The sequence below is a fragment of the Argiope bruennichi genome, chromosome 8 (genome assembly GCF_947563725.1).
Source record: "Argiope bruennichi chromosome 8, qqArgBrue1.1, whole genome shotgun sequence".
Taxonomy (NCBI): domain Eukaryota; kingdom Metazoa; phylum Arthropoda; class Arachnida; order Araneae; family Araneidae; genus Argiope; species Argiope bruennichi.
Window position 1 is genome coordinate 21,255,104 of NC_079158.1, and position 25,916 is coordinate 21,281,019.

Below are 25,916 nucleotides of genomic sequence, written 5' to 3' on the forward strand. Positions count from 1 at the left end.
TAAAAAGCAAAACCTTACCTAAACATAAAATTTTATCCAAATCATTAGAGCCGTTTCCAAGATACACGAAATAAATTTATATATATACAAGAATTGCTCGTTTCAAGTTATAAGATACGTTCCCCCTCTTGTGCTAAATTTAGTTATCCAATATTATATAAATATTTCTGAATTAATAGCTGTATTTTCGGGTGTTTTTTTTATATTCACGAATGTGGTAATTTATCAAAAGGAAAAAAAAAAAAAAAAACCTGTGAAATCATAGTTCAACAATTTTGCTTTTGAATTTTTAACACTCATACACTGTAAATCGATATCATCCTCTTAAATTTCATTTCAAATTTTAAGGATTCCCTTTTCTATTTTATTCTCATGAATATTTTTTTTAAAAATTTCTATCTCAGACTTTTTTATGTGCATCATCCCAAACTGATCTGAAGCAATCTAAGCTCTAGGAAAAGGGATGTGACTAAGCGTTGTAAAAGTGGGTACATACATTCGATTGTAAATGCGGGTTTCGCTCACATCTTCTGCCAATGAAAACGGGATTACTGCGCAATGAACTTATTTAGAGGAATCCATGGAGTGACGTAACATATTTTGTCACTTCTGTTTCTCTTAAACATACATCGCCGCTAACTACTTCATGTCCTGTTTCTTCCAACATGTACAGCAAGTATATTCCCAACAATCCGACTTCCGTATAATCCAGCCTGGTTTTCTTTTATCACAATTAAATGAAGAAGGAAAGACGTTGCATTGGCAACATTGCCAATTAGGGATTGCAATACCGGACCAAAATTTCAATACCGGTATTCGGTATTTTTTAAATCTTAATACCGGGATACCGGTTTTAATACCGGTATTAGAAATTTTAGAAAAAGAAAGAAAACACAGGTGTTTCTTTGTTTTATTTGCCAGTTTTGTTAGAGAGTGTAAATATCACAAAAATAATTTGTAACTTATAAATTATAACAGTATATAAAGAATCACAAAATAGTAAAGGAACATCTTATTTATTTAAATCACAAAAAAAGTGTAAATATCTCTATTCAGTTTGTGGTACTATTACAAATTTTTGAAATGTGATTTTAAAAAACATAATGCATCAATTGTACTGTCATTAAGCCTGAAAAGTAATTTTGTGTAAAAATGACCAGCTGTCGAAAACGCTCTTTCGGCCTCTACGGTAGTTGGTGGTACTGTTAGCAATGCGCGATATACTTTTTCCAAGTATTTACCTCTAAATACCTCATTTTCAAATAAATCGATTTCCCGTCGGATGGTTTTGGATACAACTGATTTCTATATTATATTTTTAGTTCGTTGAAATTTTATTTATCGCTAATTCTAATTTTTGTTCAAGAGACAATTCCTTTTCACTATCGACAGTAGTGACATCATAATCTTCGATAATTGAACCGAATTCTTCCGAATGAGGATAGGTTTCTGGGTAAACAATTTTAAGAAAATTTACTCTAAACTTAATCAGATTTGAATTGGTTATTTTCTTTTCTTCTTTTTCACTTTCATTTTTAAAATCATTATAATTATGTAAATACCATAAGACATTTTCTATTTCGGTATGCCTTTCTTCTGTGAGATTTTTCAATGTAATATATAATTCTACAGATAGTGATGTGTGCTGTTCTTTCAGTGACTGCAACATGAAATTTATTTTTGCATTAGCTGTTAATAAATTAAAATCTCTCCGACATAATGCCTCAATAGTCAGTTTTATTGGAAGTAGAGCTGATATAGTTCTGGATATTAAGTCGAATTCACTATCTGAAAAATTAATTTGCAAGTTTAAGTCGATTATTACTTTTTGGATTGGACTTCTCAGTTTCAAAAATCGTTCCATCATTAGGAGTAAACTACTCCAGCGTGTTTTAGAATCTAATATTAACATTTATTCTGTTTTATTTTCAGTTAGTATATATTTTAGTAAAATATCCTTTTTATAGGGGAACGTTTAAATATCAACAATTTTTCGAACTTTATAAATTATAGGAAGCAATTCTTGATAGGTTAATATTTCATCCTCATTAGCAATATCTTCTTCAACAATTACATTGTCAATATCACTCTCACTCTTACTCTTTTCAAAGTTGGAATCCGAAATTTCTATATCCACAGTATTTGCATTCTTCTGTTCTTTATTTTTTCGGTATAACACATCTATTACTCCTAATTGAATTCCATGTGCATAGCACAACTGCTGATTTGCACCAATCAACTTTCCAACTTTTTTCATAATTGTTGCTCCATCAGACGTTATGGATACAATATTTTCTTTCAGGGATAATCCATGTTTCGCTAATTTAGATTTAAGCAATTAATTAAGCCATTAATTAGCTAATTAATTTCGCCCGTTATGGATACATAAAAACAAAAACGTATACTATTTTGCTATGTTCGCGATACCTGAAGATATAGTGGAGACAATTTTAAAAATTTCTAGTAAATATCGAAAACCGGTATTTAAACTTGTGAATACCGGTATTACGAAATTGTACAAATGGCTCAAAATACCGGTATTGCAATCCCTATTGCCAATGTATCGGAAGCGGACGTCTGTTACGATCTTCCTACATGTAGTGCGTTAAATACAAGTTATGAGAGGAAAAAAGCAACGTTCTGTTCGTTGTTCATTGTTTCGTCAGTGTATATCGGACCTCATTTGTTGTCACTATTCCTGATTATAGCTTCACAGTACGTGCAATATGCGTAAATTCACATTCTGCGTGGTTTGAGATAAATGGAGGGTTTAGTGTTCAATAAGAAATAAGAAAATATGTATTATAGCAGTGAGTTTTGATATAAAAACTTTTGATATTGGTGGCCAAAGAAATGAGTTCATAGAAAATTTGGCCTATCCGTCATTTTTGATATTCGGCCAGCCCTTCCGCCACATTAGGCCTGATACTCGGGAGAGTGTACTGTATCTGAAAATTCTTGAAGTCAAATATGTGGACCAAACTGTCATAATTCTTCCCACTATTATTTATAAGCGCTTATGTGTGTGTATTATATTATATTATACATATACATATATATGTAGTTGATTTAAATTACATTTTTAGCAATGTAGGAAATATTTTTTATTAGTTCCATTCATTTTGGCGTGATATTATTTAGAAAAAAATGAAATAATATTCGACATGCTTATTTTAGGAAAACAATGAGAGCGTGGCGTCGAAGCTCCGGGCGCAGGGCCGCACCGTCTTCTCCTACAAAGTGGACGTGACCAACGAGCAGGAGGTCATCCAGACGGCGAACAGGGTGAAGCAGGAGGTCGGGGACGTTTCAATCCTCATCAACAATGCAGGGGTGTTCTCCGGACAGCCCCTTTGCAATTTGCCCAGCCATATTATCAGGAGATGCTTCGAAGTCAATTCCATGGCGCACTTCTGGGTAATCTTTTTTTCCACCATATATTCGAAACCAAAGTGTCTCATCTTTTAAGTTAAAACTAAGTAAGCAAATTCCAAAGCATTCACTCAAAACGTGCACACTACCCTTGGCAAAGTATTTTTATATAATTCTCTTACATGCATATCAGTGAAACACTTACTGATATGTGTTATTTCTGAGAAATCTAACGATTGAAAATCTGAAAATTATGCGCATGTGCAAAAATTGCTTACGCTCAGCGCGTTCATAGTCACGCCATGCACGCTTGCTGAAATCTTTTATTATTATTATTTCCTACCTCTTCACTAAATTTAAATTATCAATTCAAAAAACTCTTGTATACATGCATTCTTTTACGAAACAAACCGTTATCCAATATTTGAGCTCCTTAAATACACTCGTCCATTTATTGCATCGTTATAAAATGGAAATTACGTAAGAATAATCATTGTTTCTTTTGCAATAAATCATTTTATCAAGGATTTATTTTGTCAAATGCATCATGCATTTGTAAAGATATATTTTACAATACACAAATGCAGATTAAATGATTACCATTTGGATTATTTAGGAGGAAATAAATATTTTATTTTGAAAATTAAACGTAGACAATCAAAAATTCGTATAAGAATCCCATATTATTAACGTGTTACATAAATGAAGAAACGAATCACCTTTAAACACGCTTCGGTAATCTTAGAAAAGGATATTTTCTTAACGCAAATTAATAATCTGATAATGCATTATATATAGCTAAAAATACTAATTGCAGCGCTTAGTGTAATTATCAATATTATAGGCCATCTTTTGAAATTTTTCATATTTTCAAAAATAAAAGTTTATACTTTTCTAGAAAATAAGTTACTTTACAGTTTTACATTTTCACTTAAAAACATTTTAATGTTGAATTAATTTTTAAAAAATAGAGGAGGGACATTTTAGTAGCAACCGAAGGAAAAACTCTACGAATATTTGACATTAGAAAAGAATAACAATGTCCATGGCGTAATATCTTTCATTTACTCATGCATGATTTCTGAACTATTTATAAAACAAAGTTTTATTTATTCAATTATTTTAATTTCCAACCCAATAATTATTTCTCAAACATTCGATATAATTCTTAACTTTATGGATATTACTTAAAACTTGTATATCTTTTTTATTTAAATGCCGTTACATAATAGTTTTTACTTTATCAAACTGAAATATATAATATGTTTGAATGATAGTTTTATATTCAGATCAGTTTAATGTTTTTCCCTCGCCTTTCTGGAATAGTTCCAAAAACAGTTGTTATTTTTAAGAGCTAGCAGAAATTAACTAAGCCTTTCGAAAAAAAAGAAAGAAAGAAAAACTCTAAAAAGTATCTAAATTAAACCTTTTTCTCTCAAATAGGTTTTCAAATTATAAGGTTCTTTTGTCATAACTTGGATATTGTCCAATGATATTTTTGAATTAATATCTGAATAAAATCTATCCTAAGGAATGCATCTTTAAGTATGAAAGGCTTCCCGATCCAAAGGTACCCTGGTGAAGAAATCTGCTATGAGTTCCGACTGTTTCTAGCTTCTCATGATCAACAAAGGAGAGAGCATGTATTGGCAGTGTAAGATTATATTTAGATGAGTTGTAGTTAATCGGTTATTCAATAGATATCAACGAATCACTTTTTTGAGCTTATCATTAAGCTTGGTTAATGTTACTAAAAGGAATTTAAAACTATTAGCTCCTAATTTAGTGAGGTTTGGTAATAGCAAAAGCTAGAAATTCTCTTCATCTGTTAAACTTTCGAAATTTGAAATTGGGATCTTAATCGTTCGGACAACAATAAGAATTCACCTCTTAAATGGGCAACAAAATTGTCATTGTTTAAACTCCAAGTAATCATTTATTCTTTTTTTCATCAAGATGAAAAGCTCTTCCAATAAAAAAAAACCTTTAAAGACTCAAAACCATAACAAACATATCGTTTTCTGAAGTTGATTCCAGCACATTTTTGAAAATGAATGAACAAATTTTCTGTTTCATTTTAATTATTTATTTTTATTTGTCAATTTTGCTCTCATTTTGGTATGGTATCATTTGTTTGAGTTTAAGAAATCTCCATTCTGATCCAGACTCTGCAGCAGTTCCTCCCTCGAATGATCGAGCTGAATCGTGGCCACGTGGTAGCTGTCGCTTCGATTGCCGGACATCAGGGAGTGCCCTACATGACGGACTACTGGTGAGTTAGTTTAATGGACAGGATGGCAACAATAAACTTCAAATTATTATTTTCATTGAATCTTTTCATTCCATGTCATTGAATATTCTAATGTATTAATTTATTGTTAGAAAAAATTAAATTGAATTTATGAAAACTTAGAAAATAAATTGGAAAATAATCTCATTTTATAACATTAACATTACATTTTTATTGGATTATTAGATTTTTAATACACTGTTATTGCATTCAAGTAATCATGTATAAAGTGTTTGCGTGTATTTTAAGCAGCAAAATTTATTGGTAAACATGTGAAGTATCTATATAAACGACGATGGTTTTAAGTTTTACCAATTTATTTTTCTTTATCGTTATCATTTTGAAAGTTTTCCTTTTTGTATTTTTGAATTATTCAGCGTATAAAGACCCCAATCATGGAACGCTCCAAATTGCCTTTTCGACATTCATTGCTTTCTTTTTTGTTTGATTTTAAGAAATCTGCAGCCGAATCCCACCAGACTCTTTTAGAAACTTATGGTGATGCTGCTCCCTCGCATCCCAATTGTCGGGTTTTGGTTTCAACGATTTAAGAGTGGTGATGTCGATGTCAATGACAAAGAACGGCCTGGTGGACCAAAAAAATTCGAAAACAATCAATTGCAAGACATTGGAGAAAATAGGAAAAAGTTGTAGAAAATAGTGGAATATATTTTTGGTTGATATAAATTTTACCAATTTTTCTCAATAAATGCCTTTTTTAAAGAGAAAAGAATGATCAAGATACATGCAAGCACCTAATATATATATTTTGACAAATTAAAAAGAGGTTTAAGAAAGGAATGTATTAAAAATATTCCTACTTCTGAAAATAAAATAAAAGTGGAAGTAAATGAGCGCATCTTTTAATATTTTCCTCCTCGTTAAGGTTTTGTGTCTGATGCTCAGAAGAATTGTTACATTTTTGGCAGTCAAAAAATATTTTTCATTTCTATCAATAAAAGTTCCTCCTTTGTTGGTAATAAATAATTACATCAAAAAATTACTTATTTTATTGATGTAATATCCAGTCACCTTTTATATTTGTTGATATTAGATTAAAAAAAGGCAACATTTACAAATAAACAATACAAGTTTCATTTATATCCGTGTAGCAAGATACAGCTTGAAACAGTTTATAGAAACTCTAAAACAGAATGAAATGTGAGCTAAAATGAAATGTACTTGAGTTAAATTCTAGAAAAATTTATGCAGGAGTCAAGTTTACCGAAAATAGCATTTGCAAAATACTTTGAGCCGAAATGCTGCGCTATCGAATTTAAAGTAAAAACTAATTATATTTATAAAGACCTGCAAATGAAAGGGCCATGCATTCGGAAGTAAAAGTGTACGAGTTAACGAATTAAATGAAACTCTAAATATGGAGTGGCAACTATAAAAATATTAAAAGCGATTGAAACTGCAAGAAATTAAACTATTTTATGGAATCTTTCATATCATTGCGATCCTTGTTTCTTTAGATATTTTTTAAGCTCTTTCTTTGAATAGCTGTATATCTCAAAATACAGCTCGTATAAGTAGTTTATTATTCTGAAGAGCAGATTTACTTACCTTTAAAACTACTCCGTTTAATATTTATTCTAAACATCTTAGTTTAAGATATATTCAACAAAAACAAAAGAAAAATCACAATTTTCGCAATATTTTAAAGAATTAAGGATTATTTAAATGCGTTTATTTCAAATACTTTTAACTTATAGAATTAAGCTTTGGAATCAGCATATTAAATTGATATTTATCTCAATTTATAAGGTAATATTTTTCTGTAAAAATAATTGCTCATTTTGTAAAAACTTAGAAAAGGTTTTAAAAAGAGTCGTCCACCAAGAGTCGTTACAAGTCGACCACCAAGTGACATGCGATTAAGTCGGTAGCCTGTGTTTTAGAGTATGCGCCCAAGTTCAATAACATATTAAAAGATGAATACTATCTCCCCTTTCATGACGGTGCTACCATAATATTCTAGTGACTGGGTAATGTATTTTCATTTTCGGCAAATTTGATGTTTAAAATATATTGCCATTTTGCATATCTGTTATACTTATTTCACCGAAATTCCTATTAGGTTACTCCGCTGAAAAGTCAATTTTTTTGCGAAATTACGAAAGTTTTCTAATTTAATATTCTTAATGTTTGAATAGGTTTCTTTATAAAACTGTTATTATTTTGTTTCTTAGTCTATTTTTGGGAAGTAACACTGATTTTTATGTTTGCATCTACATACGTTTTAATGCTATTTTATACCTTTGGGTACCATTTTCCCCATTCTAATTTTTATTAGAATTTTCATATGAAAAACTTCATAAATTAAAATCTAATGTATATATTTTTGTTCAAATTTATATATTAATTCCACAATAAGTTCTGCAGACAATAAATCTATTCCTTTCGTAATATTTTATAGTTATTTTAGTGTTTCACAATGCTAAAAAAAAAATGAAAATTTTATGTTATTTATCAGTCAAAACCCAATATTTAAAGAATGGATAAAAATACAGCTTATTTTTTTAACTCAAAAACCAGATAATATATTTCTTAAGCTAACTGCAAAATTTTAAGCAAATAATTTAAGGAACCTCTAAACTAGATGATTTTTGCTTTATATTTCTTTTTAACCAAAAAATACCTTTTTTTCGATATAAAAAAAAACTTTTGTCTCTTAACTGGTATACTTTGGTTTCATAGATGTTTTTTCAATCTTTTTTTTATGCGAATATTAAAAAAAATCTAGATATTTTCAAACGTTTTTCAAAAATAGTCATATACTATTTTTCTACCTTTTCACATACATACAAAAATGGTATGCGACTATTTTAGAAAAACGTTAGAAAATAGCTATATTTATTTCGTAGTCACATATCTTTTAAATTGCCCATTTCAACTATACAATTTCGATTACTCATTTAATAAAAAAGGAAAAAAAAAAAATGCTGAACATCCCGCTTTTTTCTGCTCGACATTTTTTCTCAGAGCTGTGTGGAATCAAAATTAAATGCATGCTAAAACTGTTAAACTGATTTCTCATTGAAAATGTTACATTTTTCAGTGCCTCCAAGTACGCTGCAGCGGGCATGATGGAAGCCCTCAACATGGAACTGCAGTTCATGGGCAAGAAGAACATCCGACTCACCACCATCAACCCCATCATCATCACCACCGGGCTCATCTCTAATGTCAAATCCAGGTGGGCCAAAAGAACGTTTTGGTGCAAATTCTCTTCAAACCAAATTGAGATACTATACAGTGACTTTATGAACTGCTTGATTAATTGGTTACGCAGGAGAGAGCAAGGCCAAAAATTTTGGTGCCAGTTTTATATATATGCCCAAAGTAAATCCATAGCACAGAATACCCGATTTGTAACCCTATCCATTTTTATAAATTTTAAATTGAGTTAAGTTAAAATATAGTATTATCCATTTCGGAAAAATATTCCTCCAAATTTATAATACACATTTTTAAGTAGATCGACTATTAGGTAGTATAATACTAATGGTATAAAAAATCAGATACAAAGGTAAATTAAAAATATAAAGTAATTTCTTTTGAATTAGGATTATGGATTGTTTAAGACTTCTTGAAAAAAAAGAGACTGCTAAGACTTCTTCATTAAAATTATTTATAACCAACCCTCATGAAAGATGAGGAGGATGTGCCTATAGAAATGAGGAATCTTGTGAAAATGTCAGCTATTTGCTAAATATGTTGCACTTTTTTGTAATGCGAAGCCTTTTTAATCAAAATTACATATTAATACAATTCTTACAAATTCAATTCATACAATTTTTTTTCTTGTTTAAATTTTGTGTCTTTTTCGAATCTAAATGTTTCTTTACGATCATGTGCTATTTAATAGTTACTGCCAAATGCAAATAAATTTATTTAATGAATTAATTTATTATTTTATCCATAATATTTAATGTATATCAACAGAAGTTTGGTGTACTGTCTGTAAAATACGACACATGAAAATAGTTACGGAAAAAATTCATAGCTCCGTTTAACCTATTGCTACTAAATTTGGCAGGTATGTACTTCATAGGTAGTAAGTGTTTATTATAAAAAGAGTTTTTAATTTTAATTAGGTTTTTCAATTAATTAAAATTAATTTTTAAAGTTTCTAAATTTCCCATTTCTTTTCGCATAAAACCAGTTTTACACAGCTTTAAAATTTAATTAAAGAAAATAACATTGTAACAATACCAATTTTTGGGGAAAGTTTTCCTTTTAGGGAATTTTTCAAATTTATTTTCATTTTAAATCGCAATAATGCCTTTTATTAATTTTAAAAATTTAAACCTAATTTTATTGTTACATCAGATCTTTCTTTTACCACTTTTAACTTTGTGATGAAAACAACAACTGCTCTCTCCAGACATTTATTCCAAAATACAATTATATTTTTCATTATTATTAACGTGAGTTTAGACCGGTTTAGTGTAATGCGTTACACACAGATTGCAACGACTGAAGGAATAAGGTTAAACGAATCAAGCTTAAAACAATACCATGCAATAACATTTCGAAATTTAAAAAAAATTCAGAAAGTTTCATGGTATAAATTTTATATAACGCTAGACTGAAAATTTTATACAATAAAATCAAAACATGCATTTATGTAACTGCTTTACTGTACAAATTAATACATTTTTTTTCTTTAAATGATGAATTGTATGAATTTGAAATTTTATTAAGCATCTAAATTAAGAATAAGGAATTCAAATTGTAAAATGGTAGGGAAATACTAAAAACCAAAAAAAAGAGGATATTAAGTTTTCCACTTTTAACATGCATTAACAAAAGTTTCAAAATCTTTTGATTTTTTTAAGGAATTTAAAAAACAGTACAAAAACATTTACAGTATTCGTGTTAAATTCATTAAAAATATTTTATACAATTTTAATTATTGCATTAATTTACCTTATAGTAGGCATTTATGTCCAACAATCATATTATATACAATTATTACATTCAGGCCCAGATGAAGTTTTGAAGGAGCCTTCAGTGATTACAAGAGTTGAAGCCCCATTTTTTCAACTTCTAAACCGTTCTTTTTTAATTAAGTTTAATTTCGTTTCTGTATAAACAGATTCTACATTTTATAGCAGGTCCCCATCTAGAAAAAGTATACTTCCATAAATTAGTGCCGAGAACAAAATATCAAAACAGTGGCCCCATAAATATCAAATCTCAATAATTTCATGAAAAGATATGATCTGTCTATTGTTCATAGCACCTTAATTATCCAAACAGATATAATAAACTAAACATAAAAATATATAACAATTATAATACAAAGAGTATATATAGTATAATATATAAATGGAATGCGTAAAAGTATTTGATAATGTATTTTAAAGAGTGATAACTGATGAATCGAAATGTGTTATATGCTTTTAATTTAGAAAAAACATCGGTGCAGAGAGATATAAATAGGAGGGAAATAATCTCCATTTTAATTTTTGAAAACTTAGAAAATAAGAGCTAGGTAAAAATAATAATTTCTCTGAAATGAAACTAACTTATTCAATTTTTCTTCCTCCGGTAATAGCGCCCGGGCCCTGCCACTGTCTTCAGATATCAGAAAGCCTAATTAATAAAATCACTGCATTTAGCGGAAGCCCATAAAAAATTAACAGAATCTGTTGCTTAAATTACCGCAAAATATACAAAACTGTAAAAAAATGGAACTGTATGTGATGCATGATACAAAATTTGAATCAAAATCTTAATAGCAGTCTTGTTTATTTTAAGCCAAATTCAAAAGCGTCCGTATGCAATAGTAATTCTTCCTCTAACGTTCACCAATTTTCCTTCTAAAAATACCAGACTACTTGAAAGGTCGAAATATGGCGTGTCAGATTCTGAATGGTTATGCCTGAGTATAATTAGGTCCTTTATAATGGTTTATGTGAATTCTGAAACCGTCATAAGACGAAAGATCACATCAGAGAACGCAAATATACTTATCTGTATGTACGATGAATTTAGCTACCCATGTTCATAGAAAGGATCAAATTACAATGTGAATAACTTTAAAGATTTTCTCAAAGATTCTCTAGAATAAGAAAGAAAGAAAGAAAGGAAAATCATATCTGGCGCCAAGAATTCGAACCTAAATTTTTACATGTTCGGTTGAAAATATCAAAGACTTTCGTTGCATAACAGATACGGGCACAGTCTTCCATGTAATTTAATGTGATTTCACAGTGAATAAATCATTAGCAATATAAAGGCGTTTACTGAGTGCTAAATATTACATACAAAATTTGTCAAGTTAATATTTACATAGATTTAAAATCATTTTAGACCAGCGGTAGTGGTCTCTCCAAAACTTTCTCGCATACTCTCTAATAAACTTGAATTTGTGCTTTAGACACATTTTTCCCGGACCAATTGAAACCAAAATTTGGCACAGAACTATAATTGAAATAAAAAACCACTTGTTGGATTTGGTTCAATATTTGACTGAAGTCAATAATATAGATATTGAATCTGTGCTTTAAATTTTATCTATCAGCTCTTTTCGTTTTGTTTTTATCATGTTAACTTATATTCGAACAGCTGAATAGATTTTGATAAAATTTGACAGAAGTCTTCAAATTTGGTCTAAAGACCGTATACCAAATTTCAACCATCTAGCTGATTAAATTATTTTTATTAATTTATCTTTATCTATCTAAGTATTATCTTTATATATCTTATATTGTCTGATAAATAAAAATAATCTGACATATTCTAAAAATGTGTTTTTTGAACGCAGTAAGGTGTAAAAATATAGAAATGCATCAAAATCTCGAATTCATTTTTTTTTTTACAATTATTATACTTTCTCTACACTTTATATAAGAGAAAGTAAAAAGAATCACTACCTTCAGCCATTCTTCAGTCTCTTAAGGGATAATGACATGGTTCTCGGAGCTCCTAGCCCCGGTCGGGGGTCTTAATCTCCGGTAGATGAAAGACTTGCATAAGGCCTGGCTTTCAATAATTGACGTGATCATCTTCGAAAGTTCATGGATTTTCTTATATAGTACTTGCAGGAATCTTAATTCTTCAAGGCGCATGCTAATCAAGGATCATTACATGACGTCTCACTTACAAAGCAGACTCCTGTGCTGCCATCTAGAGGAGGCTAAATTAAGATCCTATTTTATTACCATAATCCTTCTTTATAAAACACCTGTTTTCTTGACTCCGCAGGTTCCCTTGCTTATTGCCTCTTCTGAGTGTGGAGGAGACGGCGGACGCGGTCACCCGGGCGATCCTCAAAGAAGAGGAGGAAGTCTTCATTCCAAAACGAAGCGAATATTTGAAAAATCTAGTCGAGTGAGTATGAAACAAGTCTTGGAGATAAAACTAGTGATGTCATGTTTCTAGATGATCTCCTGTATTTAGTCCACCCTTTTTAGAGTGGCCCCTTTATCTTATTTAAAATATTTAATTCTAGAACATATTTATGGCACATGTCAAAGACTGTAAGATCTTCTGTTGAATAGATTTACATCATTGGAATTCCACAGTTAACAGGTGATTGATACTTAAATTTGGCGAAAAGATATATAAACTCGTCTCTATATTGGACATTCACTCAAATATTTTTTTTTAATGAAACCGAGCCCAGATGTGCTTCATGCCATACACTTTATTTACGTTCATATATGACTAGAATATTCTTAATTTTCGCCATTAATCATTTAGATGCAAAAATTTTGTCCATCAAAAATTTGATTGGAGAAAATTATCATTAATATCACTAATTTCTTGCTCACCCATGAATAATTATCACCCATTAATATCACTACAATCAACTCACTCATGAATAACAACATTATTTATAGACTTCACATAACTTACAAATGACATTTGTAAGTAACATATGGCAAAGTGAGAAATGCTTGTGGCTGGGTGTTTTCACGAGTAATTTTGTCAAGTTTACATCGAATTTTTTAATCTTTCAAATTTTAGTAAAGTGATCCATTTTAAATTATTTCCAAAAAGATTAAAATCTTAAATATCATGTTCTGCGATTATTCGTTTTTGAACTTATTTATACATTAATAAAAATTATTTTAAATATTACTCTGCAATTAGAGCAGCCTAATCATATGTGGCTCTTGTGACCTTCACCAAATGCAAAATACTTTCGCTCCTTTTTGAAATCATGTGTTAAGGGCAAAGATTTCACTCAACTTTTTTGCAAACTATTTACTTGGAGTTATGAAATTTGGTATATATATACATATATGCTTCAGGAAATAACTAGATCGAATGTCTTTTAAAAATTCTTGAATTAAACTCCTTTTTGAGAATTCTGATTTTAAAAGCACATTCTTTTTTCTTAATATTTTATTGTAATCTATTAAAAATTCATTTGGAATAAGACTATACTATTTTGTACCTAAATTAGACCTACTTTTCAGGAAATATTTTTATCGGTATGGCTTTTATTCCCTTATAACTGTATTTTGCTAAAATTTAGCTTTAAACTTTCCGAATGAAGGCGAATCTAAAATGGATGCACAGAGTTATATGAGCGTATAACAGAAATTCTTATTTTGAAATTTAGGTGAATTTAATCAAAGAATTCATACTGGAAATGTATTAAATGAATTTAACCTTTTGCAGTCGAATGTCTTTTCTCAGCCACCATTCAAAACAGAGCATCATTGACATTTTATTTATTTAATTTTAATTGTTAAAAATAGCTTCAGAATGTTAAAATGATATAGATTCATTTTTCAGGGAAACTCAAAGAAGTTGCACGTATTTATTTCTTTATTTAATAAAAGGTTCGTATATTAAGTGAATAACTATGCATCGAATTTTCTTTCCGGCTGCAAAGGGTTACATTTGAAAACTACATGATTTTGAGGAAACAATTAACGATATACTTACTCCTCTAAATCATTAATTATTCATTCATTTTATTCAACAATACAGATTTTAATAATAATTTATTCACATATAAGCATTTATATTGTAGATAAAAGGGAAACTTATTTTGAATCTTTTTTATCGTTATAAATTTCATTAAAAACTGAGATTTCACAAACATTAAATAAGTAAAGCTAAATAAAAGCGAGTAAAAAAAATGTGTGAGCTGCATGAATATTTTTTTAAAGTGTGTTAAGTCACTTATTGTAAAATGAAAATTCAAAGTAAATGTCATTTTTCTTTACAGATGCTTCAGCAGAAGAACAAGATTTAAGATTCTGGATTGGGTTGGTTACGGTTTCGACCCCGATGTAATAACCAAGCAACCAAAAAAGAATGGTTCCGAAATCGTCTGAAAAGGAACTGTATTTCAGGGCAATTCATTCATGAAATGATTTCCTAGAATTCATCGAAGAATTGAAGAAAAGTCATTTCCTAAGAATGAAATGTGAAGAATTTTTGAATTTTGAATCCAAAGTAATCTATCTGAATTTTGAATTAAATATCGTCAAAGGCAGAATGAAAAATAAATTCAGGACAATGAAATTCTTATGTTCTAGATAAAATGAATTCTATTTTTAAATTCAAAATTTAGGGAAAAAGCACCTTATTATCTTTATCTGTTTAAAGAAGGGAATTTATCTATTATTGATACGAGTACATTTAAAGGTTATGAGTTTGCAAATGTGTTATTGTAAATTGTTTATATGTAAGTTATATGTATGTCAGTGTTTCAATAATAAATATAGTTTCCTTAATTTATGTTATGCTTTATTTCTTTCGGCATTTTGCTGGTTTAGAGCCATTTATATTATGTTCCTACTTTCATATTATCAGCTTTTTCAACATTCAATTTTAACGAATTTTCATTTGAAAAATATATGCAATAATAACTCAAACTGCAAATAATTGTTGAATGGGAAATTAATGTTTTATGGCGCAAAAGACGATGTCGGCTATGCTGCGCCAAATACAACATTAAAATATAAAGCCCCGTAAAATGATTTGAATAAGAAAAATCAATTACTATCAAAACCAAATTTTAAACAAGGTTGCAGCTTTATAAAAAAAAATTTAAAAAGAAAAACTGTTATAAAGCTTAAAAAAGCAGTTATAGCCTAAACATTTGTGAAAACATGAGTTAAAATTTAAATTAGGAATAAAAATCAATATTTGTAAGGAAAAGGAACAAATTTGGATGGTCAATCTCTCCCACCAAGTTCTAAAAGTCTAAAATGATAGTTTTAAAAAAGCATAAAAGGGAAAAGTAAAATTCATGGCATTTTGTTAAAATTTGATCAATAGTTTTGATTTTCGTTGTCTGTTGTACATGTTAGTATTGAATCACTGGAGAGCAAGTGTTTGTTGGTATAATATGGGCATCCAATTTGATGGTGAGTCAATTTAACATCAATTCTTCGATATTAGGAAGAATGGGCTGTCAATACAATAACAGGCTTAATACGAAATAGTATATTATTAATTTACAAATCCCATCTTTCCTGCCATTTAACAAGGATATATTTCTTCACAGAATTACGAACATCTGCTAAAGAAGCGTATGTCATAAGGAAAATAAAATGTTGAAGTACGATTACCTTGTAACAGCCAATTATATTTTTTATTTGAGATCGTAACGCGACAATCGAAACACCAAGTGATTCCATCAAGATAACGTAATTGTAAATTTATCAACAGTCTAAATTAAACACTGAGATTAGCTATCACGTGTTGCGATAGGCTTATTATTGTAGTCCAATTTTATCTTGGCAACATATCTGCATACGATTTTAAAGAGAATTTTATGTTTAATTCATCCTGAAAATAGATTCATTTCAGGACACAAAACAGCTGAAACATTAATGATAAATTTTAACTGCTATCAGAATTTATAGCTTTATTTTACCGGTTCAATTCTCCTTTATAGAAAACTTTGCTCTTCTCCATTTTGCTCTTCCTCTCAAACACCTCCTATTTTAGATTTGTTTGGGTTTATGGAACAATTGATAGAATTGATCATACTGCGCCAAATGTTCGTTATTTTCGAATCACACATAAAATATAAAATGCATTACAGCAACCAAATTTAAATTATTTTTATAATTTATATATTCGGCTATAAATGAAAAGACGTTAACATGAGAAATGTCTTCAAACATATCCATTCAATTCTCTTTCACTCCAAAACGAGCTTATCTTTATATAAATAAAGCTTGCATTGGCATAATTTCGGTTTAATATTTAAAATACAGTTGCATTTGCTACACACAAATGTCAATCAGAGCATAAGAGACGTTATTGAATCAAAAATATTTATTCTGCTAAATTTTTACATTATACCATAATGCTATGCTTCCTAGAGGAGAGATTTTGTAATCCTTAATCGAAGGTTATTATTTATATAGTTAATTGTTAATATGTTTGTCCCAGGTTGTTAGGGAAGATTCGTTATTGATCTAATTTAAATGGCTTGTAAATCATTTTTATAAGAGGAACAAATAATTCTCCAGTTATTATACTGAAACATTTTGCGACTTAGTATGCTCTCATATTTCGTGAAATTCCAACATATACTTGTACTGAGAAAAATTGATTTTAATAGTTAGTGCCCGATGAAGCTCAAAGCATTTCATTATCAAAGGATGAAAGCTAGATTTAATATTTTTAGAATAAGCAATCATCTTTTTTTTTTAAATTCAGCTCAGTAATTTTTTAAGAATCCTGAATTGAGAACAAATAGCTCATGTACGCACCCAAAGCACATGGGATATATAGAGATTTAATTTCTCGGTGAGTGAAATCTGGGGAAACAAATAGCAGAACAGACATGACTATCAGATATGGAGACGTCAATGTATACTCTTCGTTTCAGTATCCCGAGACTAACATTGTTCGTCAACGATACTACCTCGATAAAGGGTGAGATGCGGAAAGATCAGAGCTTTTCCGGAGTTCGTCTTCATTCTTTGAACTTGATTTCCGACCTATTAGATACTTTTTCGCTCTATTTTTTCCCCCATGTATATCTGTATAGCACTATTCTATTGTAACTCAAAATTGCATATTGATTACTTATATGGCTAGTTCAAATGGCAAAAATATTTTATAGTTTGTATAATATCATTGAATGTGTCTGAGATTATCTATGACTTTAATCTTAAAATGTTGTAAAAAATTCAATAACAAATAAGAAAGGGTTTTAATCTGAAAAAATTATTTTGTAAAAAAAACAAACGAAATATTACATTTTGAAAACAAAATCTTCCATTTATTCTTCACAATTTAACTAACTTCACAATAAATAAAAATTACTCTAAAATATTTTACTGGGAATTTGTATTTTTTGCTACAATATCACCTGCAGTTTTCGCGTCTTCTAAATCCGAATTCACCTCATCGTTAAATGGAAACATCTCCTCCTTCATCTTTCCTCTCACCCCTATTTTGACTAAATAAAGACATCCTGAAGCATGCACAATCATAGCGGGGGGTTTCAAAATTCAAGGACGAACAGTACAAGATCAATCGTAATAGCGTTACCTTAAATTATAAAAATATTTCTGAATCTGATGTATTTGACTGGAAAAAAATGTAAAATGATCTCCAATAAAAATCAGACTGCATTTTCCACCGAGGAGAAGGTCCTTCAGTATGTGAAGTGACCTAGCATTTTTTAATCCTTAATATCCTCAAACCATTTCTAAAACGAAATAAACCAGCGGAAATGGTCTTCCCAAAACTTTCTCGCGTATTCTCTAACTTGCCACGCCAAAGAACGCCTCGCACGACCTTGGCATATAATAATTACGAAATATTAAGTTTTGGCTTGAATTTAGCATTTTTACTGAATCTGAAGTGTCCTCCTTAGCGAGTCTTTTTTTTGGCAATTAATTCCAGACATGCCTTAATACTATCCAAAATTCGAATTTTTGTTTTAGACACGTTTTTCTCAAATTATTGGGGGGAAAAATTTGACCAAAACTGCGCTTGCAGTCACAAAATCAAATAGAAAAATGGATACATTTAAAATAGTTCATTTTTGAATTATCACTTCACTCGTTTCTTAAAGTACGGACGGACAAACAGGAGGATGGATTTGGCAGGTGCCTACACTATAGATGATGAATCTGTGCACCGAATCTTATGTGTCAAGCTCTCTTCGTTTTGTTGTTGTCCTGTGTAATCATATTCAAACAACATGGCAAACAATCCACTTCCTCGAAAAGGATTTTGATTAAAATTGGATAGAAATCTGCAAATTTAGTGTAAAGACTGTATACTAAATTTCATCCTTCTAGCGCAAATTGTTTTTGAGTCATCTTTGTTACAGAGAGACAGACAGACAGTTTCCAAAAATGCGTTTTTCGAACTCAGTGAAGTCTAAAACGTGGGGATTCGTCAAACTTTCGAGTTCGAACTTTTTGAGGATTATTATACTAACTCTACACTACGTTCACAAGAAAGTAAAAATAGTATTCGTATTAGGAAGTGGAACGGCTTTAAAGAAAAGATTCTAAAATAATCAAAGATCAGATTGCAATCAACTCCATTAACTGTCTGCAGTGCTCATTTGCATTAAAAATATTATTACTTAGGTACAAACATGCGAGATAAATTGCAAAACGACATTTCTATCAGTCATCTGACAAGTAGGCTATTATCAGAATTAATTTTAGATGTTGAATGTATTATTAGATGAAAGAGTGGGAAACGACAGCGTGTCCCATCTGATACAGGGAAGAGATAGCTAACAATTGAAAATAATCTCTCAAAAAAATTCAAATTGTGTCTCATGATTGCTAAAATTCTGTCACTTTTCAAATATGTAGTTAAAACAAAGAAATTTGCTGATCCCGGAAATTTCAGTCTTTTCAACAAATTCTTCAACAACATCGAGATCATGAGCACTTGGATAGGTGACGCCATTTTTTTTTCGTAAAAAGCAATTTTTGGAATAAATATAATTCCAAAAATTAAGAAAAACAATCTAAATAACACTTGCAGAGCTGCAAACTGGTAATTTGTATTATGAAACATACATTTCTGAAAACAAAGCCTTTTTTGATATAATTCTCATAATTTTTGTTTGCTTAATATTGTAATTAGGAAATAAAATTATTCAAATCAAAAAATGATTTTAAACATTTTATATTATGCATATAAATTATTTTTTTTCTTTCGACAAAAAAATATATAGGAGTATCAAATATTTCACAGCCCATTTAACTTGTTTACGAAAACGCGAAGTTCAATATAAGTTTAAAATAGGAGATTAGGTTAGAATTTTTAAAATTACAGAAACGTTCCGTAGAAGATTTTTACCAAATTGGTCTGATGAGGTTTTTAGTATACAAAAAAGATTTCCTTCAAACGCACCTACTTACATTCTGCAAGACTAGAGAAACGAATTAGTGAAAGGGCGATTTTATAAGCAGAAATTGCAGAAAGTAATAAAAACAGCTAGTAATTTTTTGAGAATTGAAAAACATTTGAAAAGCAGAGGCACCGGAAAAAAAAGAGCATTTCGTCAAGGGGAAAGGACTTGATAAACGTTTCAATTCTTGGATAAAAGCAGAATGGATGACGTAAAAGAATTCTACATCACTTTACCAAGTGATCCAAATATGAATTATTTCCCCTCAAATGCACAATCATCTTACAGAACGAAATTATCAGCTCCAATAATCTTAAATGGTGAATGGGAAGTGGCATTATCTGAAATATCGATTCCTCACAACTGGTTTAATATGACTGCAGATCATAATAATTTCTATACGATACTGTACGATAAAGAAGAGGTTGTCGTTATGGTCAAGTTTGAACAGGAAATAAAAATCACTTACAAGTCAGAGAGCGCTGATGCATTTTGGTTTACTCTGAATAGAAAAATCGTAGAGACGATTGATGAAACTAAAATAAAGTTTAAATACGATTCACATGCTGCAACGGTCGCAGCCCACATTCGAGAAGGAGTGGAACTGCATGTTGTGAAAGAATCGAAATTGTTATATATGCTACATTTGCCTAACGAAGACAATTTTGAGCGCTTCGAGGATTTATCCATTTCGCATATCTCAACAATCTCCTGTAGAAATAGTGGTGAAAATAATTGATTCGACTCCTAAAAGCGTTCTCGAAATAGAAATGTCTGCAATGTTGGGAAGGATGACTATACACAAGCCTAGAGTTTTGTTTGAAATCTTAAACAGGCATCTAGCAGTAAGAAATATGTACGAGCTCATAAAATTTGAATACGATCGACATAAATTAGAGGTTTCCATCATTTTATCGAAATATGTCGAAGTGCATATAGAAAAGTCTTCAGGATCTTCACTGCTACGCAAACTGAGCCTCCAAGAGAGTACTGTTATTAAGCAAACGCAGAAACTGAGAGTTGATTATTTAGCTCATATGAACAGTAGCGATTCTTTTAAAGTGATCATTCGAGAATATCCTTCGTTTGTGAAATCTATTAAACATTCGAAAGATTTAGTTATTTAGCCAGGAATAACTAGAATTTACTCAACTCATTTGATATCCAACTATCGCTCTTAGAAAACTCGAAAACTAAGCTTCACGTCCCTAACTATTATGAAGTTATTCGCAAAAGCTCTAGCGGAATTGCTGAGATTTGTTAAGACTTCGTTTAAAAGCGGGAAATACGAATCCAAGTATTCACTAGACATAAGTGGTGGAATAACAAATGTTTATTTATAGCGATCTAGTGAAATCACATCACGTAGGAGACTCCTTCGCTCCTCTCCTACGAATCATCCCTTGCATTAACGAGAAAGAAGATCAAATAGTAAAATACTATGATAGACCTTGATACTTGCCAGTGCGAAAAACATTTATAGAAACAATCCAAATGGAACTGAAAACAAACTTTGCTACTGATATAGCAATAAATGGTGGAAAAACGTATTCCATACTTTTGTTTCGACGCAAACCTATAAATTAGCAGCTTTTTCTACGGACTTTTCATACATCTCCAGGATTACACAAAATGCAGTTGGACACTAGAAATTGTGAGAAATACTATCGTCTCCAACAAATTTCACTAGAGTGCCCTATCAACGTGGTTATGGAATATTTGGTGATTTGCGATGTTTCATAACTCCTGTAGCAATAAGAGGAGGGAAAATATTTAGGCGAACGGTTACTGAGAACCGGTAAGAATGTTCTAACAGAGGGCGCATCGTTCAAAGATTTTGCTCGACATCGATTAAGAGAAACCTCAAGTCGCAATAAAGACGATTTCTTTCAAAAATTTCAGCATGGAAAGGGTATAAAAAGAAAACGCTCAGTGAAAAAAACACAGTCGACCAAGTAAAACTCGACCTAGTAAAAAGCGAAAAGAAATAGAGGACATTTTTTCATGATGTAAAACACTGTATATCTAAAAAATGATCTGGATTTATTTTCGAACTCTCCTGTTCAATTTGCAATCGATTCATCGGCTTTCAAAGAGATTCAACATGTTGCTTCGGTATCCGACAGTTCCCCTATAGAATTTTTTTATTAGTGGAAATGGAGATCAGTATCTCGATTTAGCACATACAATCTTACATTTGCGAATTAAAGTCGTCAAGAAAAATGGTGGAAATCGTGCGCACACAAATCACGTTGCCCCAATAAATCTAAACACTCTCTTCTCAGAATTAAGCGTATTTTTAAACAATCGTCAAGTTTTTAACCAAGTGAATTTTTCTTATCATGCCTTTTTGGATGCTTTATTATTTTCCTCAAAATCTGCTCAAGAAATAATGCTAACCTCTGCAATATTCTAAAAGATACTTCAGGTGAATTTAGTACGATGGGCCAAAATTCAGCTAATTTAGGCTTCAAAGAGCAAACAGAATCGAAAGCACTAGATTTAATAGGCCCTCTCCATATGGATATTGCAAGTCAACCGCTGTTGCTACCGAATGGTGTAGATGTGAGAATTCTATTACTCAAACGCAAGTCAGAATTCGCCTTAATGTCTAACAGTTCTGTTTATATTTTCTATATATAATATCGCTGAATTCACTAAGCTTTCAAAATAAACAGAAAAACGAAATGGTTGTGAAACGCTTTGTGCAGTAAAAACTGAAACTACACCCATGTAGTCATTTATCGCACTATTTCCAAAAATGCAAACCTATGAGCCAAATGAATAAATTAAATCTCTGATGTCATAAAAAATATAAAAAATAAAAACTTACAATACCATGCTATAAAAGAAAACTTGAAACGGTAGTTTTCTCAGTGCACTACTAGACACAAAGCCTTACGAACTCTATAACGATGGGGAGAAACGATTTCGATTGAGTTGAGTTGAGTTGAGTTTTCAGAAAACACAATTCTCGCAAAGGAGGTTATGAGATCATTGCAAAATGAATTGGACTTTTCTATCTTATCTCAATGTCAAAAACTTCCCGAGGAGTTTATGGAAGATTTCAGAGAAAAACCTGACTTTGACAAGCTATGTAGATACCAGAAATTATCGGAAACTTTTCTGTTTGGAGAGAGGAGATCCAATAAACCTAACATTAATTTCAGAATTCCAATTTCTATCTCCAAACTTTATGCTCGATCACAAGAGAGATCCGAGCTGGAAATGAATCTCAATTTCAAATTTTGATTGAAGGATTTATCATTGATCATAATCAGCTTTTGGATATGAGTTTGGTGTCGAGATATCAAGATCTTAGCGAAAATACCATTCGACTCCTGAGTGATATTTTGGTTTGGGATATGCTGTTGAAATACAAATCCATTCCCGGCTCACTGCTTTCCCAGCACATTGACAAAATTACGCAATGCAATTCTTTGGATTTGGCACAATTACACGAAGGCGTGGTTAATCTTATATTTAAGAGAATGGTTCTGATGTATATCCAGAAAATATGTTCTAAAGCTTCAAAAAAAGTCTATGGTGAAATTAAAAAATATTGTTACGAAATTTCCTGGGTTCGTTTGGATAGTGGAAGTAATATGGTGTGAAGAACGCTCAATCACCAGGCGGCAGTAGAAAATAAAACAACGACGTTTATTTACACGAAGACACACAGGACAGCACAAAGACGACAACTATATACAGCACAGAAGACGATTATCTTCAGCCGAGACGTGCAGCAACAACAGCATACACAGCAGCATATACAAGTCCCTACTGCAGACAGTAGCGTACAGCTTAGTTCAGCACTAGCTTCACTCTGTCGCTGCTCCGCTTACCTCTGGAACGCCAGTTTTTTACCGTCGATTCCGACTACTCTTCGACTCTATTGGTCCACCACTCTCTTTGTCGCTTCCGACTACGACTCAATTCACGACCACCCGGCAGCTGCAGGCTGCTCCTTTTATAGGTCTCAGGAGGCGGGGTAGAAGCCTCTCAACCAATCAGGAACGTTCGAGGCGTAACTCAGTTCCTACTGGACGGATTGAGAAAATTCTCGATGTTTTGGATATAATCTATTTTGGCGCCAAAGTCGCCAAGCTCTGGGACTTCTTATGGAACCCACTATGATGGGAAGCCGCATCACAGATTCGTAACAATATACTTCTTTAAAGAATGTGCCATAATATGAGAAAAGGTATGTTTATGAAAATGACTGACCTTCTTGATTCAGTAAACATTTTTAAAGATTCATTTAAAAAAAGTCTGCTTCAGAATACTATCGAATTTTGTATTCGTATGCTTTGAAATATATTCATATAAAAGATTAATATTATTCAGAATATTTCAAAAAAGAATATAAACACTTACTTAATAAATTTGCTTCCAAAATAGATGAATCATTTATGCTATACACTAATAAATAATCTTTAGAACTAACATGATATCAAAATCTAAAGAGGATATATGAATGGATATCTTTCGAGTGCTCTGACGCCTTACCATAAAAATAAAAGCAAGATAAATAATTTCACGTGCAATCATGCCTTTCCTGCTTCTGAAGGTTCAGAGGGGATAAAAACAGCTTTTATGAAAAGACAATGTGAAAAGAACTTTGTTTTTAACTGAAAACGCAATATTTCTTTTTTCGTTTGTATAAAGAGTTTCAAATCAATAAAATATTTTATTAAAACAAGATTATATAAACAGAAACGATACTAACACACAGATTTCATAGAAAAAAATAGCATACATTGTAATAATAAGATATAAATACGTGGGGTTAGTCAGAATCATCCAATGTTTTGGAAGTAAAGTGTGCGGAAACTAAAACACGGTCGACACATTTATTTCGATGTGAGAAGCAGACGCTTCGATTGCAATATGAGAAACATATGCGATGCGCGCAGCAGTTGCTGCGATCGCAACAATGTCGCGATGTAGACAACAAAGGATTCAATTCTATTTGCAGAAACAAACACGATTTAATCCAGAAAATGATATGTTTTTGACAAATAGTCCAAAAGATGACAACCTATACTACTGTTATTGACACTACAGTGAACTGACTTTCAATTGTTTTTGAAGGAAGTTAAAAAGGAGGAATTTTTCACAAATTGATAATTTTTTAACTTCAATCCTAGAATAGTAAACTGAATTATATAATATTGAAAAACACCACTTGAGTACCCCCCTTATTTATGATTTAAGGGCAGTATTTAAATTGCAATAAGTGATTTGACATCATAAATAAGAATAAATTTCATTATTTCTATTATTTACACAAATATTAGAAATGTTACATAATGTAACTATAAAACTAAACACCAGGTGTCAAAAACATCATGCATTTAGGTGTGTTATTTGTAAACTCCACATTAAAATTTATTCACAGAATGAAATTTTTTAAATGTATAACGTCAATCAATAATGGGTAACAGAGGCGAGAAAAAAATTATATTGTCATTCAATACTGACTGACGTGGTTCACCAATGACTGACACTGCATGCAAAGTGTCAGATTTATTTCAAACTGAAGTTAACTACCTATTTTTCATTCTCAGTTGTAAATTCGAAATTATTAGTAAACTGTATATTAAAAACGCAAGCAATTATGCTCAATCTGCAACCACTATATAGGTTTGAATCCATTCATCTCTGAATTATAAATGTTTTTGTTTCACTTTCTTTTTTCAATCATATTAATCACTTTAATATTTCACTAACCTAATTGTGACCTCTATCCAAAATGGACTTTCTCAAAAGTAAAGGATTCATCTAAAGATCACTTAAGAATCTCTTCATTTGGAACAACATTTCATTGCTTTCCGACATTTTCATTTGATTTTCGCGCTGCTGAGTGTGAATGATTGCGCTCATTTTAATTCGTTAAAATTGACTGCAATCATCAACAAAGAA

The 25,916-nt window shown here is 30.8% G+C and overlaps 2 protein-coding genes across 2 annotated transcripts in view; one reads left to right on the forward strand and one right to left on the reverse strand.

Annotated features, from left to right (window-relative positions):
- LOC129981194 (17-beta-hydroxysteroid dehydrogenase 13-like) overlaps positions 1-15,285 on the forward strand; it is a 53,709-nt gene extending 38,424 nt beyond the window's left edge. The window contains exons 3-7 of the mRNA XM_056091930.1: positions 3,178-3,417; positions 5,538-5,644; positions 8,727-8,864; positions 12,884-13,009; positions 14,865-15,285. Coding sequence (XP_055947905.1) covers positions 3,178-3,417; positions 5,538-5,644; positions 8,727-8,864; positions 12,884-13,009; positions 14,865-14,973 — 720 coding nt within the window. The 3' untranslated portion in view covers positions 14,974-15,285. The remainder of the gene's footprint in view (positions 1-3,177; positions 3,418-5,537; positions 5,645-8,726; positions 8,865-12,883; positions 13,010-14,864) is intronic.
- LOC129981195 (CD151 antigen-like) overlaps positions 1-25,916 on the reverse strand; it is a 141,080-nt gene that overhangs the window by 98,524 nt on the left and 16,640 nt on the right. The window lies entirely within an intron of this gene.